The sequence below is a fragment of the Aegilops tauschii genome, chromosome 1, assembly GCF_002575655.3.
Source record: "Aegilops tauschii subsp. strangulata cultivar AL8/78 chromosome 1, Aet v6.0, whole genome shotgun sequence".
NCBI lineage: Eukaryota > Viridiplantae > Streptophyta > Magnoliopsida > Poales > Poaceae > Aegilops > Aegilops tauschii.
The window spans coordinates 480454503-480469658 of NC_053035.3; the positions used below are offsets into that span (position 1 = coordinate 480454503).

General features: G+C 47.4%; 1 protein-coding gene and 1 non-coding gene across 2 annotated transcripts; one reads left to right on the plus strand and one right to left on the minus strand.

Annotated features, from left to right (window-relative positions):
* Positions 1–4249: 4249 nt before the first annotated feature.
* Positions 4250–6109, minus strand: LOC109766636 (uncharacterized). Its single transcript, XM_020325405.4, has 5 exons — positions 5822–6109; positions 5348–5719; positions 5168–5263; positions 4987–5082; positions 4250–4888 (listed from the first exon to the last, which is right to left on the minus strand). Exons 1-5 carry the CDS (start codon positions 5966–5968, stop codon positions 4544–4546), a joined length of 1056 nt encoding a protein of 351 aa, XP_020180994.1. The 5' UTR covers positions 5969–6109; the 3' UTR covers positions 4250–4543.
* A 5179-nt stretch (positions 6110–11288) lies between these two features.
* Positions 11289–14252, plus strand: LOC109766637 (uncharacterized). Its single transcript, XR_012200154.1, has 3 exons — positions 11289–12736; positions 12921–14122; positions 14243–14252. It is a non-coding gene; the product is annotated as an uncharacterized protein (transcript).
* The last annotated feature ends 904 nt before the right edge of the window (positions 14253–15156 follow it).

Consider the following 15156-nt stretch of genomic DNA (forward strand, 5'->3'; position numbering starts at 1 on the left):
TGTGAGCACATTGATGCAATGATAAGATAATTCTGGTGGGAATCAAAACTGGGGAAAAGGAGTTGCTTGGGCAGCTTGGGATGACATGACCCAACCTAAATATATGGGGGGGCATGGGCTTCAAAAAGATGGAGCTATTTAATCTTGCTTGGCCAATAGGGAAAGAGGGCGGCTTGTTCAACATCCCAGCTCATTAAGTGCACAAATATTGAAAGCGGTTTAGTACCCAAATGGAGGTTTCCTTTCAGCCCAATTGGGATCTAAACCGTCACAGATCTGGATGTCTATTCATGAAGGGAGACATGTTATGAAGCAAGGACATATAAGGAGAATTGGTGATGGGAGAACTGCTCACATATGGAACGATCAGTGGCTGCCTAGGGAAACTACAGAGGCCGGTTGTGCCTCGGCAACAAAACAAACTGCAGATGGTTTTTGAATTAACTGAGCACACAAATAGAACGTGAAACCATGACCTGTTGAACTTGTGCATCTTTTGCCCATGGACACTGATGTGGATTGGTGCGTTCCGCTGCCATCAACGAACATGGATGATTTTTGGGTCTGGAGCCGGGAAAGATCGGGTGAATTCACCATGCGGTCTGCCTATCGGTTGCTCGTCCATACCGAAAACAGAGGAGATGCTGGTTGGAAGGGAAGGCAGGTACGTCGAATTCAAAAATTGAAGAGTAAGCTTGGAAAAATATGTGGAAGTATAACCTTCTAGCAAAGGTTAAGGTATGCCTTCTTGACTTAGGGCGCCTTGCTTTCCGAAGGCCTTTTGGGCCCTGGAATCCGCCGCCTGGCGTGAGTTGCTAGACTGTGTTGCCCTCCACGAACCTATGGTGGACGGTGGCCCTGACCTGGTGCGCTGGCGCCTTGATCCTTCGGGCCAATTCTCCACCAAGTCTCTGTACCTGGCTATCGCCCCCTCTTCCGCCCCCCCTCCCCCTCTCGACGGGGTGGTCCATCCGCCTACCTCTGAAGATCCGTATCTTCATGTGGCAATGGATTCGCGGTCGGGTCCCGTCCGGGGTTGAGGTTCGCAAGCGGAATGGCCCGGGCACTAGCATCTGCCCGCTTTGCGGTGTCCCCGAAGACTCGAATCACATTTTCTTCTCCTGCGTGTCCGCTCAGTTCATCTGGAGCTGCTTTCGCGAAGCGATCGGTGGAAATTGGTGCCACGCCAACTTTCCAGACTTATTTGTCGAACTCCAAATGTCCCCCTTGTCGTCTCGCCACATTAGGTGGCTTGAGATTGGGGTCCTCGCTTGGACCCTCTGGACGATCCGCAATAAGCTTGTGATCCAGCGCACTCCTCTTCGACGGGCTATTGACGCTCTCTTCAAACTTTCGGGTTTCTTGCAGCTTTGGCGGCCGCTTAGCCGCCCTCAGGACCGCGACGCCATCTCCGCCTTCATCGCCGACCTCCGCTCGATGGCTGTCCGTCTGTCGCCGCCGCCCCCGCCGGAACCAGACTAGACGCTTTCCTCGTCCGGCTTTTTCTGGTTTTTTATTTTTGGGCTTGTTGAGCTGTGCCCTCAGCAGAACCTTTGTACTGTGTTGTGAGACTTGGGTGTGTGTATGGACTAGTCCTTGTATGTGTGTTCTCTGACGGTTTGCTTTATTTATAAAGCGGGGCGAAAGCCCTTTTCGCTAAGGTTAAGGTATGCATGGAGGCTTTCACGCCAAAGTGTGCCTACAACTGATGTGGCCAATCATCGAAATATGTCAGTACCAAGTGGTTGTACTATATGCGGCTAGTCGCAAGACTCGTGGCGTCACTCCCTCCTAGAGTGCAGGATGGCACGTTGTATTTGGGTGTTAGCTGATGAAAATTTATATGAAAGAATCCTTGATTGTAAGGAGTCAAATGCTAAGTGCTGGATATTTGAGCTACAAGATCTGCTGACGGAGGAGTACGTTAAATCTATCGTTACTCTATGGTCGATCTAGAAGGCTCAGAGGGATGTTATCTATGAGGGCATATATCAAAGCCCATTTGATACTGACGGATTCATCACACGTTTTCTGAAGGATTTGACATGCATTAAGGAGAAGGGGCACCAAGGATCAGCAAGGGTGGGAATAGCTCGAGCTTGTTCCATCCCGCCGCCTCAAGGTGCGGTCGAGGTTAATGTCGCTGGTGCTCTAGCACATGCTACTCGATGTTGTGCTGCGGGAGCTATTGCAAGATCAGTGGAAGGAACTTTTCTAGGGGCATTTTGATGGCACACTGGACCAAGCACGTGTAGGAGCAACAGCTTGCAGAGAAGGCTTATGTTTATTGCAAGATAATCAGGCTAATTATGCGGTTGTGTCATCGGTGTTCGGGAGATCCAGGAAGGAAGCCGTGCTCTTAACGGTCCAACATCAGGGAGATCAGAAGCTTGATGCCCACTGTTGGCAATGTTTGATTATGTCATGAACGACGTGAGTCTAAATGTAGATGCTCATAGTATTAGCTCGGGTGGTGTTCGCTATAAAAAGACTGTTTTTTCGTTTAAGTTTTCGTACCTTTTTTTATTCCAACTGTTTCTATTCTTATTTACAGTTTTTCTTTATGATTTTCATCGGTTTTTCTTGTGTTATTTATGTATTTATTTGCTTAATTTCATCTTGAGTTTTTTATTTTCTTCTTTTTCTTTTTCAAATACATGTCAACTTTTTAAATACAAGTTGTACATTTTTGAATAGCCATTTTTCATATACAAGAAGACACATTGAACATTTTTCAAATACATATTTAAAAAATGTCTTGAATAAATTTTAAATATTTTCAAATGAACACTGAAATGTTTTTGAATGGTACAATGTTTTTCCAAAAATACGGAAAGAATATGTAATTTTTTTTAATGTCTCGAAACTATTTTTCGGAAAGTGTGAACAATTTTTAAAATTTTCACGTGCATTTTTTAATGGTCCGAAACATTTTCAGAAATTGTGTGTACCTTTTTTTTAACATTGTGTGAGCCTATTTAAAAATTTCATGAACATTTTAAACAATGTCAGGCACATTTTTGAATGGCACGTAACATTTTTCTTAAATAACACGAACATTTCTTAAACAAATTTAAAAATATCACGAACATTTTTTTAGAAACACATGAACATATTTTTAATGTCACCAACATTCTTTTGGATGGCATGGACATTTTTTAAAAGTGTGCGAACAATTTTTTTACATTGCATTAACATTTTTTTCCAAATTCATAGTGAATGTTTTAAAAATATAGATGAATTAAACTTTGTATTTTATGTATTTAGAATATTTCTAAATAAAAGTATAGAGTTCGCGTATGGCCTTACTTGTGTGTCTGACGTATGTGTGCGTGCGTTGTTATTGGCCTGGCCCATTTACGGAGCATTTGAGGCGAGCGAACAGGGGAGACAAGCCCCTCCCTAAAAACCATACTACTATGATTATACATATGTATTTAGACAATTGATTTTTTTGAAAAAGATATTGGGTATGCGTCGCATGCCCTTGAATTAGTCTATCTCAAAAAACCAAGTATTGTTTTCTAGCATGACTTTACACCACCAACAAATGTTAGAAGGTTCTAATTTATTCTGTCTCCAGAATTCATGACCGACTTTACAACACTTACAAGGGAGAGGGCCGGACATTATGCTCCAACAAAAACATTTGCCAAGCTAGAATTTCATGAAAACTATGATATTCTAGTAAATTTTTGGCGGTGGTTGTTTCTTCCCACACCACTTCTTAAGAGATCTTGCAAGATATCTCATATTAGAGTTGAATCGAGAGCTGTTAGTACCTTCACATGTCCTTTTCGCGAAAGGATGGAAATCCACTTACCAATTTTCGAATTTAAAACAGAGCTAGGGAGTAGTAGCTTCCCAGGTCCATCAATTTTCGAGTTCTAAACTGAGATTGGGACGGGGTAAGTAGAATCAATGCAGGTAAAAGTAGGAGCATGATCACTTATGATAATGGCATGTCTAAAACATTAATTCAACTTTGTTTTGATTAGATTGTTGCTTAATGCATTACTGTCTCTGGGATTATCCAGTTTTGAGATTCCCCTGAATTATGAAAATGTGGCAAGCTGATAAAAAGCATGTTGTGATCAATGTGGTTACTTCAGCTGTTCTATGGAATCAGTGGAAAATGCAGTCTAGAGATGTGGAAGTGCGCATTGGCTAGACCAGTAAGTGGAAGGCCCTCATAAACAGGACTAGGACAGATCTTGTTAAACCAGTAAGTGGAAGGCAGACCAGAAAATCCCACATCAAACAGATTGCCAAACTTACCATATGAGCAATGAAGAAACACATACCAATTATAATGTACATTAGCAATACCTTTATCACAAGCAGGGTACATGATATTGCTTAAGATTCCCCATACAGAAGACTGATTTCCTAGCTTATCATACACAAAAGTGGTAAATCCGAAGCTAGCTACGATAATTAGGCAACATAAGAACTAGCAAAGTAGATAGAGACTTGCACATCATCTCAACTCCACGACTTGGGACTTCCTTCTCACATTTCAAAGAGGTCTTGCCCTGGATCACTACCACCAGTCATCAGCTCCATTCCCAGCGTCACCGTCGTAGTAGCCATTGTCAAAGCCCCCCGCAGCGTCGTCGTAGTAGTCACCACAAACCCCGGTATCATCATTATTGCCAGCCCCGCCATGGTCGCCATAGTTGTGATCACCACCACCGCAATCATCGTATTTTGCATACGGGGTGCCCCCTTCCACGTCATCACCGTTGATGAGGTCACCACAAACCCTGGTAACATCATTGCCAGCCCCGGCATGGTTGCCATAGTCATCCTGCACGCCTTCTACCTCGTACACGCACAACCCAAGGTTCTCATCCTCATCGTAGTACTCATTCATGGTCTTCACGGCCTACACGAATGCATATCAGTGTTAATCCGTGAGTAACTCTGGCATTACCCAAAGAATGCACACAATGGTAATGTGGTCAGGAAGTTGGCCGGCTTTACCATCTTGAAGGTGCTATGGTCGGTGGGGCAGAATGGCTCGCCGTCGAATGATGAACAGTTCTCCTCAGTGTAGTACTCATTCGTATATTTCACGGCCTAGACGAATGCATAGAGCAGTGTGTTATGCCATGACAACATAGAGAGAGTGCACAATGGTGATACGTAAGTTTGCCGGCTTTACCGTCTTGAAGGTGCTATGGTCGGTGGGGCAGAATGGCTCGCCGTCGAAGGATGAACTGTTCTCCTCATTGTAGTACTCATTCGTATACTTGACGGACTAGACGAATGCATAGAGGACTGTGTTAAGCTGTGACAACCTAGAGACAGTGCACAATGGTGATAGGTAAGTTTGCCGGCTTACCATCTCAAAGGTGCTACGGCCGGTGGAAAAGAACGCAGTCGACGCGTGTGCTCCCGTCGCACCTCCTAAGCCGGCGTATGTCCCGCCGTCCGTTAGGCATCGCGAGCGCTTGCCGTTCCTGCCGGCCTTCCCCGTTGAGCTTCGAAGGCCCGCACGCTTGGCGCCTCCGCACGTCCGGTCTGTATTTTGCCTGCCGCCGGTGCCCGCAACCGCAACCTCCCTGCCCAAAGCTGCGCTCTTCCGGCATGTACGTACCACCCTGCCCAGTGCTACACCCGTGGATGCGGCCGGCGGCGGCGCCTTCCCCATGAGCTTCTCCTCGGCGCGCAGGTGCACGTCGTAGAGCGGGCGCCTCAGCGGGTCACTGAGAACCTAGGCACGCAAAGCAACAAATTAACACGCGCGCTGATCCGGCATTCCGGCCGAGAACGATCGACCGCCCGCTCGCTACTTTGGCAGATTGATTGAGATTACCTTGTGGGCCGTGGTGAGGCGATCGAACCCCCGCTCCGCCGCCTTCCGCTTGAGCGCGGTCCGCTTGTGGTACGCCTCGTTGATGTCGCCGGCGGTGGCCGCCTTGGGCACGCCCAGGACCTCGTAGTGGTCCTTCTTCTTCCCCATGACTTGAGGCTAGGAGAGGCCCGCGGCGGTGTGGGGTGCGCTCGAGGCGGGGCGAGCGAGGGCGGCGAGTGGGGTGAGCGCGGCGGCGGCGGCGGCTCGGGGGAGACGAGAGAGGAAGAGTAGTGGTGTGGCTGCGGCGGTTTGGGGTGGGTTGCGGCGCTGATGTTTAAGCCCATTTGAAGTTTGTTTTTTCTTGAACGTGGCACATCTGGCCCAGCGGCAGCCCAAAAAGCTATTTGACCCAGGTAGGGAAGGCAGGAACTTTGCTTCATACTAGCATGGATATTGTTGCTCAAAAAGAAAAACCTAGCATGCTCACAAAAAAATTAGCATGGATGGCACTCTAGGCTTCAGATTGGTGCTCCTCCACCCTAACTTCTTTTTGTTCTCTTTCTCTGGTTCTCTTTTTCTTTTTCCTTTGCGACTCTCTTTCTCTAGTTCTCCGACTTTTATGTTTATGCTCGGACCGGAGGTTAAACTGATGATGATAATAATATTAATTAAAGCCTTCAGTATCAAAAAAATCTATTATTGTTGGCTCAGTGCAATTTTCAGTTTTCGGTGGGCGGAGTACAATAGAATGAATAAGAAGGCTGTGACGCCCCCGATTTAACCGTACACTAATCATGCACGCAAATGAGTACGATCAAGATCAGGGACTCACGGGAAGATATCACAACACAACTCTAAAACATAAATAAGTCATACCAGCATCATAATACAAGCCAGGGGCCTCGAGGGCTCGAATACAAGTGCTCGATCATAGACGAGTCAGCGGAAGCAACAACATCTGAGTACAGACATAAGTTAAACAAGTTTGCCTTAAGAAGGCTAGCACAAACTGGGCTACAGATCGAACGAGGCGCAGGCCTCCTGCCTGGGCTCCTCCAAACTACTCCTGGTCATCGTCAGCGGGCTGCACGTAGTAGTAGGCTCCTCCAGTGCCGTAGGAGTTGTCGTCGACGGTGGCGTCTGGCTCCTGGACTCCAACATCTGGTTGCGACAACCAGGTAGAAAGGAAAGGGGAAAAGAGGGAGAGAAGCAACCGTGAGTACTCATCCAAAGTACTCGCAAGCAAGGAGGTACACTACATATGCATGGGTATATGTGTAAAGGGCCATATCAGTGGACTGAACTGCAGAATGCCAGAATAAGAGGGGGATAGCTAACCCTGTCGAAGACTACGCTTCTGGCCATCTCCATCTTGCAGCATGTAAAAGAGAGTAGATTGAAGTCCTCCAAGTAGCATCGCATAGCGTAATCCTACCCGACGATCCCCTCCTCGTCGCCCTGTTAGAGAGCGACCACCGGGTTGTATCTGGCACTTGGAAGGGTGTATTTTATTAAGTATCCGGTTCTAGTTGTCATAAGGTCAAGGTACAACTCCGGGTCGTCCTTTTACCGAGGGACACGGCTATTCGAATAGATAAACTTCCCTGCAGGGGTGCACCACATAACCCAACACGCTCGATTCCATTTGGCCGGACACACTTTTCTGGGTCATGCCCGGCCTCGGAAGATCAACACGTCGCAGCCCCACCTAAGCACAACAGAGAGGTCAGCACGCCGGTCTAAATCCTATGCGCGCAGGGGTCTGGGCCCATCGCCCATTGCACACCTGCACGTTGCGTACACGGCCGGAAGTAGACCTAGCCTAGTGGCGTTCCAGTCCAATCCGGCGCGCGCCACTCAGTCGCTGACGTCACGAAGGCTTCGGCTGATACCACGACGCCGGGATACCCATAACTACTCTCGCGTAGATGGTTAGTGCGTATAGACCAAATGGCCAGACTCAGATCAAATACCAAGAACTCGTTAAGCGTGTTATGTCGAAGTAACCGCGGACGCCGTCCAGGGCCAGGCCCACCTCTCACCTAGGCGGTCTCAACCTGCCCTGTCGCTCCGCCACAAAGATCCACTTGCGGGTACTCCTACGAGCCGACCCGACTTTAGTCACCACCTGTGTCATGTATAGAGTATATAAGTATATACCCGTGATCACCGCCCAGGTGATCACGGCCCGATAGTATAGCACAGCAGACGGACAAGAATGTAGGGCCACTGATGGAAAACTAGCACCCTATACTAAGCATGTAGGATTGCAGGTAAAGGTAACAACAGTAGAAGTAAGGGCAGGCTATGCATCAGGATAGGATTAACAGAAAGCAGTAACATGCTACACTACTCTAATGCAAGCAGTATAGAGAAGAATAGGCGATATCTGGTGATCAAGGGGGGGCTTGCCTGGGTTGCTCTGGCAAGTAGGAGGGGTCGTCAACTCCGTAGTCGATCTGGGCAGCAGTAGTGTCGGTCTCGTAGTCTACCGGAGAGAAGAGGGGGGAAGAAACAGTAAATACAATGCAAACATAAGCATGACGATGCGTGACATGACAATGAGCGGTGCTAGGTGTGTCCTAACGCGGCAGTAGGTGGTACCGGCGAAGGGGGGGAACATCCGGGAAAGTATTCCCGATGTTTCGCATTTTCTGACAGATGAAACGGAGGGGGGAAAGTTGCGAGTTCGATAGGTTAGGGATGCGTGGTGGACGAACGGGCTGCATATCCGGATTCGTCTCGTCGTTCTGAGCAACTTTCATGTACAAAGTATTTTCATCTGAGCAACGGTTTATTTTATATTGATTTTAAAAATATTTTTAATTTCTGGAATTTATTTAATTATTTAATATATAAATTATCCGAAACAGTGTTGCCATGACATCAGCATGACATCATGCTGACGTCAGCAGTCATCTGACACGTGGGTCCCACATGTCATAGACTGATTAGGGTAATTAGGGTTAACTAATTAATTAACTATTAATTAAATTAGATTAATCTAAACAGGGTTAATTAACTAATTAATTAACTAATTAATTGATTATTTTTATTTTATTTTTATTTATTTATTTATATATTATTATTATTTTTTAATTCCTTTTTTTCTTTTTTATTACGTTCTGGGCGCGGGGCCCACCTGTCTGTGGCCCATAGGGGGTTCGGGCCCAGGGGCAGTGGCTCAGGGGCGCGGGGCGGGTCGGGCGTTGCGGCGCCCGACTGGGCGTTCGCCCAGATCGCCGGGGCGAGGAGGGCCGGGGAACCGGCGAACAGGCGCGGGGCGCCGGGGTTGGGGGCGCGCGAGGCCAGGAGGGCGAGGCCGCGGTGGGCGCAGCCGACGCGGCCAGACGCCGAAGAGCGGGGCGGGCGAAGGATGGCCAGCACGGCGGCGGGACGAGGGGAGCAAGGGAAGGCGGCCACGGTGGGCACGCACGGGGCAGGGCGCGTGCGTGGCGCGGCCATGGTGGGCGCGCGCGGGACGCCGGCCTAGTCGCGGGACGTGGAGGAGGCCGCGGCCACTAGCCGAACGCGGCGACCGCGGTGAGCGCGCTGAGAAGAGGAAGGATAAAGGCTCGTTCGGGGTCCGGTCGGCGAGGGTGCACGGCGACGGAGGGGAAGAGGAGGAGGGGGAGGTGCTCGCGCGAAGACGAGCGCGGCGGCGGTGCTCACATTGCCGGTAGGGGAGTGGCAGCGGGGCGCGAGGTGGAGGTCGGGGACGTCACGCGTAGAGGGAAGCAGGCCGGCGAGGGAGTCCGGGCGGCTATGGACGAGGGCGAGGCGATGCGGCGTCGCGGCGAGGCGGCACCGGGTGGCGTCGGCGGCTTCGGGTCCTCGTGCGGCGGCGGTGGTCGACGACGGGTGGCGATTCGATCCCCCCGATCCAATCGGGGGGGCGCAGAGGGGGAGAGGGGGAGGCGCAGAGGGAGACGAGGCGACGTCAGCAGGGCGGCGCCGGCGACGGGCGCCGTCGTCGAGGTCGCGGGGGGAGGGGGGCGCCGGATCGGGGCGATCCCGATCCAGATTGGGGAGGAGTGGCCGATGGGGGGGAGTGGGTGCGTGGGGTAGGTTAGGGTTTCGGGTGAGTGGATAAGGGGAGTGGGGGGAGTGGCCGGCTAGGCCTGGTGGTTTGGCCCAGTGGGGCTGTGGCCTGCTGGGCCGGAGCCCAGTGGGGGTTGCTCTCTCCTTTTTTTAGCTTTGTTTTATTTCTACTTTTTCTTTTTTGCTTTCTTTTATCTATTTAATAATTTATAGTTTTACAAAAGTAAAACCCGTACCTAAAATAGAGTTACAACTCCAACTACTTTCACAGAAAAGTTTTACCCCTGATCAAAATAGTTTAGCAATTTATAATATTTAAAAGGTATTTATTTAATAGTTTTACCTATTGTTTTAATCATTTAAGTGCATTTAAACCTTTTATAAAAATGTGGTTTCTCCACAATAATTACCTATGCATTATTTGGCAACACCCCAACATTTTAGTTTTAATATTTGTAAAATCTTTACCGTTTGACTTTATTTTTAGTTTGAATTTTGAATCGATTTTGAACTAACACGAGATTAACAACAGTAATCGTGGTGACGTGGCATCATTAATGTGGGATTACTGTAGCCTAATTATCCGGGCGTCACAAAGGTTAATACGATTTACAATGTAATTTTATTTTTTATCGATCGTTTTCGAATGACCATTGTACTGGGTTTTGTTTTCCTTCATATTAATATCTAAGACGTCCTTTAAGTGTCTTTATTCAAGAAGAAAATTCAATTTCTCGTCACGTTCATTATGACATGTTGTCTAGTTCTTGTCGAGCCCCGCGTCGTCCCCCGCGCAGGCGAGTTGCGAGGTACACAAAACCCTAGTCATCGGTACCCGCCGTTCACCCCTTCCTTCCCTCCATCGCCACAATGGGAAACCGTGTGGCTAAGCCCAGGCTGCTGACGACGATGGCGGGGGTCGCCTCCCTCTCATGGCGGTACGTGTGGCGCGGGGCACCCAGGCTCGCGAGGGAGCGTCCCTGATCAGATCCACGACGACACGACAACTGCTCCCGACAACGCGAAGGGTGGCCGCCTGGAGCTGATGGTGGGTGCAGTAGTGCGAATGTGTAGCCGTGGAGGGTTGGGTGGTGATGCACGGGAACCTCCGTATGCGGGCCGGTCTCCGACCAGATCCAATCGAATGTGGCCTAGGGGGACGTGCGTTAGACTATTTGATGTATGTGGACTGCGGCGTCGGGGTGTTGGCCTTCCGCACTTGAGGTGCTCATCCGGCGGTGCTATGGTCCACGACTTGGTGATGGTGATCCAGATCTGATAAGCCGGATGGTGGTGATTGCAAACCGTATTGCGGTGACTTCCTATGGCCCCACGATGGCGGTGGTCATCGAAAGGTCTACGGGAGGGTTAAACTCTCCTGATCTAGTGGGGGTTGCGGCGCTGATGTTCAAGCCCATTTGAAGTTTTTTTTCGAGTGTGGCACAAATGGTCTAGTGGTAGCCCAAAAAGGTGTTTGGCCCAGGTAGAGAAGCCAGTACTCTGGGAGCTCTTCCTATTTGACGTACTCTGCATCAAGTAGTCGATCGTTCGCATAGACCATCGAACTGGGCCGGCCCATCTTAGAAAGTTCCAGCATGTTTTTTCTGTTTTGGGGAACATTCTAGAAGGTTCCTGAACTGTTTTTACTGGTTTTTTGCTTTCTCATGGTTTTTTACTAAGTGTTTTTCCTTTTCCTTTTTCCTTTTTTTTGTTTCTTCTTCTTTTCTTTTTCCTTTTTGTCTTAGTTTCTTTTCTTAATGCTTATGTTCAAATTTTTCAAAACGTCTTCAGAAAAAATTGGGGATTTTGATAAATAATTCCGCTTCAAAACTTGTTCGCTAATTTCAAAGAATATTCATGTTTCCATATTTTGTTTGGAAGATTCAAAAAAATGTTCTTATTTTAAAAAAAATCAGAAATTTCAAAACTGTTCATGTTTTTGCTCGGGAGTTTGAAAAAAGTCCGTTTTCAGTAATTTTGTGCATTTTACTAAAAATGTTTGTTTTTTCAAAAAAAATCCCGATGTTCCAAAAAAATTTCTAGTTTTCATAAAATGTCTGCGTTCTGAATTTTATTTTGGAATTTCAAAATATGTTCCCGTTTTTAAATATTTGTGTTTTCTAATTTTGTTCCAGAGTTTCATAAAATGTTCGTCTTTTCCAATTTCAAAAAATGTTCACATATTCATTTTTTCCAGAGTTTCAAAAATTGTTCATTTTCTTTCAAAAATAAAATCCCGTTTTGGAAAATGTTTGTTTTTCCAAAAAAATTAAAAAATTAAAAAGTGTCTGCGTTTCATAATACGTTCTTTTTTTTGAAACAAATGTTTTGCGTTCGAAATTAGAAAATACTCGGATCTGCGATGGTTTTGGTTCTTAATTGATTCGCGAGCAAAATATTCAGATACGGTCTTTGGTTCAACCGGCAGCTTGGTCGCCTCATTCGCCCACTAGTAAAAAAACAAGAAAAAAAAAAAAAACAGCTCCACTCGCCTGCGCCGGCATCGCAGCCCCCTCTCCGCCGGCGACTTCTCCCAGCGATTGCTCCGGCTACCCCTGCCAGCGACCGCTGACTTCCGGGAACCCAGATCCGCTCAAAGGCACTTACTCTCCTCCACCGCATCGACCCGCCGGAAGAAAGGAGTGCGGCCGGCGACCTGAGCTTTCTCGCCCCGGCAGCGGCGAGCCTTCTTCCCCCCTCCCCCGACTCGAATGAGGCGAGCCTTTATCCTTCCTCTTCTCTCCTAATTCATTCTTCATCTCTTTTCATCTAAGCACCCTAGGTAATTAGGATTTCCCCCCCTAATTCAACTCTACCTGCATGTACTTACTCAGCTGAGGGCACTCCAATAGCCCGATAGATAATGGAGGATGCTTCCGAGGAGATTTCCCAGCGGTGAGAGCATCCGGTCTCCCCATCCCTTCAGATTCCTCCCCAATTTGTTTCATTTCCAGCAGTACTGTATTTCTTCAGTGTCCTGCAGTTTGTTGGATGCTGATGTTCTTATGCCATATTGGTGGAAGCAATCAGCCCATTGCATTGACTCTTTTGCGTTTGTTCGCCGCTCCGATTTTTCCAGGCTCCGTCCAGAGAAGAAACCGTGTGCCGATGGCGAATCGCAGCAGCATTTGCCGGCATCCATGGTGCTCGACGACGACAACCTCCTCATTGAGATCCTCAGCTTCCCCACCACACTTGTATGCGCCACCCTCGTCTGCAAGCGCTGGCTCTGCCATGCCTCTGACCCTAAGTTCCTCAGCCTGTTCCGCAACCGCCACCCGCCTCGCGTCCTTGGCTTCTACATATATGGAGGGTCGGCCTGGATATGGTTGGGCGCCCCCCTGCTCTTCGTCCCCATGCAGCCCCAGCCCCCAGAGCTCGCCCCCTTCATCTCCCGTGTCGCGAGCCATAGCTTCGGCGCCGACAATGACAGATTATGCATCATGGATTGCCGGAATGGCAGCGTCTTAACCAGATGCCGCAGAGGAACAATATTGACACATGGAGTGCACCGCCCACTATGCCCTCAGAGAGACATGGATGTCATCCCACCACTCCCAAGAGCCCAGTACCATGGTCAACAAATTTTCAATACAATCCTCTCCAAAGAAGAAGGCGGTGTCTTGTCCTACCTGTATATGTTGGCGGAGTTTTTCAGCAAGACAAAAAGTTTCAGGGTGCGAGTCTATATGTTGCAAGGTGGCGTCTGGTGCATGCATGCCTCGGCCACGACACAGCTCCCTCGTCTGCTGACGTCACTGGCAGTTGTGCTTGTTGACGATAAAATCTATATGGCTGACACCTTCAGTGATGAAATTATTGTCTTGGATATGACAACCTCGGGTTTCTCCACAATTCTGCTCCCACAAGGAGTGAATTTTCACTGTGTTCGCACCATCATGTCACGTGCCGGTGATGCTTCTGGTGTATATCTCACCCATATCCATGTCAAGGAGCTACAGCTTTGCATCTGGCTCCACAAAGGGGACAACTGGTTGTTGGTTGATACAATTTGTTTGCATCAGATGTGGGATAATTTGATGATGCTGGATCAGACCTTGAGGATGAGCATATTAGTTTTAATTGTATAAGCAATGTGGGGGATAATGCTGAATTTGTGTTCTTGGAAATGTGTGGCTGCATTTTCTATCTGGATGTCATAAGCAAGACACTGCGTAAAGTGCATGGGGTGACAGTAAAGGATCGACCGTTCAATGATGTCTATCCTTTTATGATGATTTGGCCGCCCATATTCCCCGCGCCCAAGGATGATCCTGGAAGGTTTGCTATTTTGGCCTTTAGATGGTCTGTATATTCCTTTTGTTGAGGTTACGTGGTTTTGCAATATGCACTAGTTTGGTATAGCTGTGGTATGGTATTAGTATATGCTTGATTCTTTAGGCCATTTTAACAATACTAACTACGCGATATTAGATAATGCTTGCCTTAAGATGTCTTAAAATCACTTGTGCAATGGGCTAATATTACGTGGTGTTTACGACCATACAAAGTATAGAACATGTATAGGAGCTTGACCTCTGTACTTCATTATCGTGAAATATTATCACAAACCAATCAAGCCTGGAATTTTAACTTCTCATTTCTTAAGTCATTATTTTTGCTGAACCTATGTATGTGATTGTCTTCACTGAAACTTATGCATGAGATTGTAATACTTGTTTTTTTTTTTCGCTGAATGTTGCTTAGTATTTTTTTTCCTTGGACACAAATGGATGTACATTTTACACAGCCAGGTATTGTTGAGGTTATACTACAAATGGCTAGTCCAAGCTAACGCTTGATAATTTGGGCTTGTGTGTCAGGCATTTTTCCTTGTATGATTAGATTTTTTGTTTTACTGAAATACAAACTATGAAATGGAAACATGTTGCTCTGCAAATATATATAATGCCATTTAAGCTCTATGGGCTGTAGCTTTTGATAAAAAAAACCCTATGTTGCTGGACAAAGTTGATTTTTTTTTATTTCTGAGTGTACATAACATTTGACTGACAAATGGTAATAAAATGTTCTGATGCTGAATTACCTCTACTATATCCTGATCCTTCCTCTGTTTCCTTGAACCAGAAATGCCATGTGAAGGAGGATGATATCAGGAAGTTTTTGGATGGGCAGCGACAAGGGTGAGCAGAGAACTGCATTTCCTTGGCTGCAGTTCTTACCATCTTCACTGTAACGCATAGTGTATTAGTTGAGGTGATGTATAACTGGAGCAGGTAGTCCTATCCCTATGGTACCATGTCTACTTGTGACCAACATATTTGGTTTTGTGACGAAGACTCCCTGTATGCATG

What these genes read in the sequence shown, in the direction of transcription:
- LOC109766636 (XM_020325405.4), bottom strand. Translation starts at nt 5,968, where the DNA reads ATGGGGAAGAAGAAGGACCACTACGAGGTCCTGGGCGTGCCCAAGGCG. An exon ending in GCCGTAGCACCTTTGAGATG is followed by an intron (nt 5,264 to 5,347) that starts GTAAGCCGGCAA and finishes GCATTCGTCTAG; the next exon opens with TCCGTCAAGTATACGAATGA. An exon ending in ACCATAGCACCTTCAAGATG is followed by an intron (nt 4,889 to 4,986) that starts GTAAAGCCGGCC and finishes GCATTCGTGTAG; the next exon opens with GCCGTGAAGACCATGAATGA.